At 42.1% G+C, this 1,967-nt stretch overlaps 1 protein-coding gene across 1 annotated transcript in view; it reads left to right on the forward strand.

Moving 5' to 3' along the window:
* The first annotated feature begins 1,137 nt into the window (after positions 1 to 1,137).
* Positions 1,138 to 1,967, forward strand: part of LOC122559564 (uroplakin-3a-like) — a 15,574-nt gene continuing 14,744 nt past the window's right edge. The window contains exons 1-2 of the mRNA XM_043709234.1: positions 1,138 to 1,284; positions 1,407 to 1,550. Coding sequence (XP_043565169.1) covers positions 1,233 to 1,284; positions 1,407 to 1,550 — 196 coding nt within the window. The 5' untranslated portion in view covers positions 1,138 to 1,232. The remainder of the gene's footprint in view (positions 1,285 to 1,406; positions 1,551 to 1,967) is intronic.

Raw genomic sequence — 1,967 nt, forward strand, 5'->3', positions numbered from 1 at the left:
AAAAGATTTACAAGGATGTTGCCAGGGTTGGAGGATTTGAGCTATAGGGAGAGGCTGAACAGGCTGGGGCTGTTTTCCCTGGAGCGTCAGAGGCTGAGGGGTGACTTTATAGAGGTTTACAAAATTGAGGGGCATGGATAGGGTAAATAGACAAAGTCTTTTCCCTGGGGCCGGGGAGTCCAAAACCAAAGGGCATAGGTTTAGGTTGAGAGGGGAAAGATATAAAAGAGACCTAAAGGGCAACATTTTCACACAGAGGGTTGTACGTGTATGGAATGAGCTGCCAGAGGAAGTGGTGGAAGCGTACAGTTGCAACATTAAGAGGCATTTGGATGGGTATATGAATAGGAAGGTTTTGGAGGGATATGGGCTGGGTGCTGGCAGTTGGGACTAGATTGGGTTGGGATTTCTGGTTGGCATGGACAGGTTGGACCGAAGGGTCTGTTTCCATGCTGTACATCTCTGTGATTATATGACTCTATTGCTAGTTTAACCTGCAGTCAGTGTGGGTGTCAAGCAATATACTGGTTGTTTCACTGATTCCACTACAAAGTAATGCTAAAATGCAACTAGCAACAGCACTCAAGGGATCATGTTTAATAATGTCGATGCCAAGTTAAAAAAATGCCATTTATATCTGAACTTCTTTTTCACAGCATAGCGTAGTGCATAATTTGGTAATTTTTGGGTGAAATGTGTTGATTTTACTGAACAAGTCGGTTTGTCGTCTCCCTCCTGATTGTTCTGAGTACCTTCTGGGCTTGCAGTTTGAACTGTGTGACTGAACGCATGATGGCTCGTTCAATGGAAGACCGGGATAGAATCATAGAGATGTACAGTATGGAAACAGACCCTTCGGTCCAACCCGTCCATGCCGACCAGATATCCCAACCCGAGATCTTCCTGTTTATAATGACAGGCTCACAACAATGCTCGATTCTTTTAGAAATCCAAATGATTTAAATAAGACTCTGTTTATATTTTTGAGTCACCGTTTGTCTGTTTATTTAAAATCATTTTTTTATGACGAACTCTGAAACACAAGGAAGCAGGAAGGCTGGGGTTGAGCAGGAGTGGTCTATGAGCTGGTCAGACTGGTTGGACAGGTTAAACGAGCAGGACGTTGACTCGAGATAGTTTGAACTGCATGTTTCTCATTCACTTAGACTTGCTGATCCTTTTAGTCCGCTTGCTTTTCTTAAATAAGCAAATTGGGCAGATTTCCGAATAAAATGAAGGTGATACTTTTAGTGTGTGTTTGGATCCAGTCTGCAGTCAGTGTTGGTAAGTCAAAGAACTATTTCAGGGTATGAATTTATGCTCGCTCTTAGTACAATTCTGTTTTTTTTCTAACAGATTTATTTTAAAAATGTTTTAAATTAAATTTTATGTCCCTTTTTCCATAGTTGTGAATTTTAAACCAGAAGTTCCCTTGACCTCTGACCTTCTAATTTTCCGAACCGCGACCACTATCACACTGAGCAAGCCGCTTTGTGTGTTTCCTAACGAGAGTGTTGTCGATGTCTTCGGAGTGCAAGCGAACGTGTTCCGTAAGTCTGTAGAAATAGTTGAGATGGAGCGGATTATACAGCGTTCTCATCCTCTGAGGCGCCTCCCTGTTTGTAGAAAAGGAGTCCTGCTACATTTAAACGAATAATTGAGCCATTAACTAAAATAAAAACTGGGGCATTTCAAATCAGGAAAATTAATGCATCATTTGGAAAATGCATTCCACTAAATAGATATTGATGCCTGAACTCATTGCCGTTGCTGGTGTTTGGGGCTAACAGCAATCCTGTGTTTGCTGGAGTTTCCTTGTTGGGTGAGAGTTAAATTTGGAGCAAGTGCTAGTCGTGGAATCTCAGAATTGTTATAATGCAAGGTGAGACCGTTGGGCCCATCAGTGGCTGTACGGACTCTGTGAATGAGCATTGAATTTAGGGCTCCTTTCTGTTACTTTACACCTT

This window comes from Chiloscyllium plagiosum, chromosome 19, assembly GCF_004010195.1.
Source record: "Chiloscyllium plagiosum isolate BGI_BamShark_2017 chromosome 19, ASM401019v2, whole genome shotgun sequence".
Taxonomy (NCBI): Eukaryota; Metazoa; Chordata; class Chondrichthyes; order Orectolobiformes; family Hemiscylliidae; genus Chiloscyllium; species Chiloscyllium plagiosum.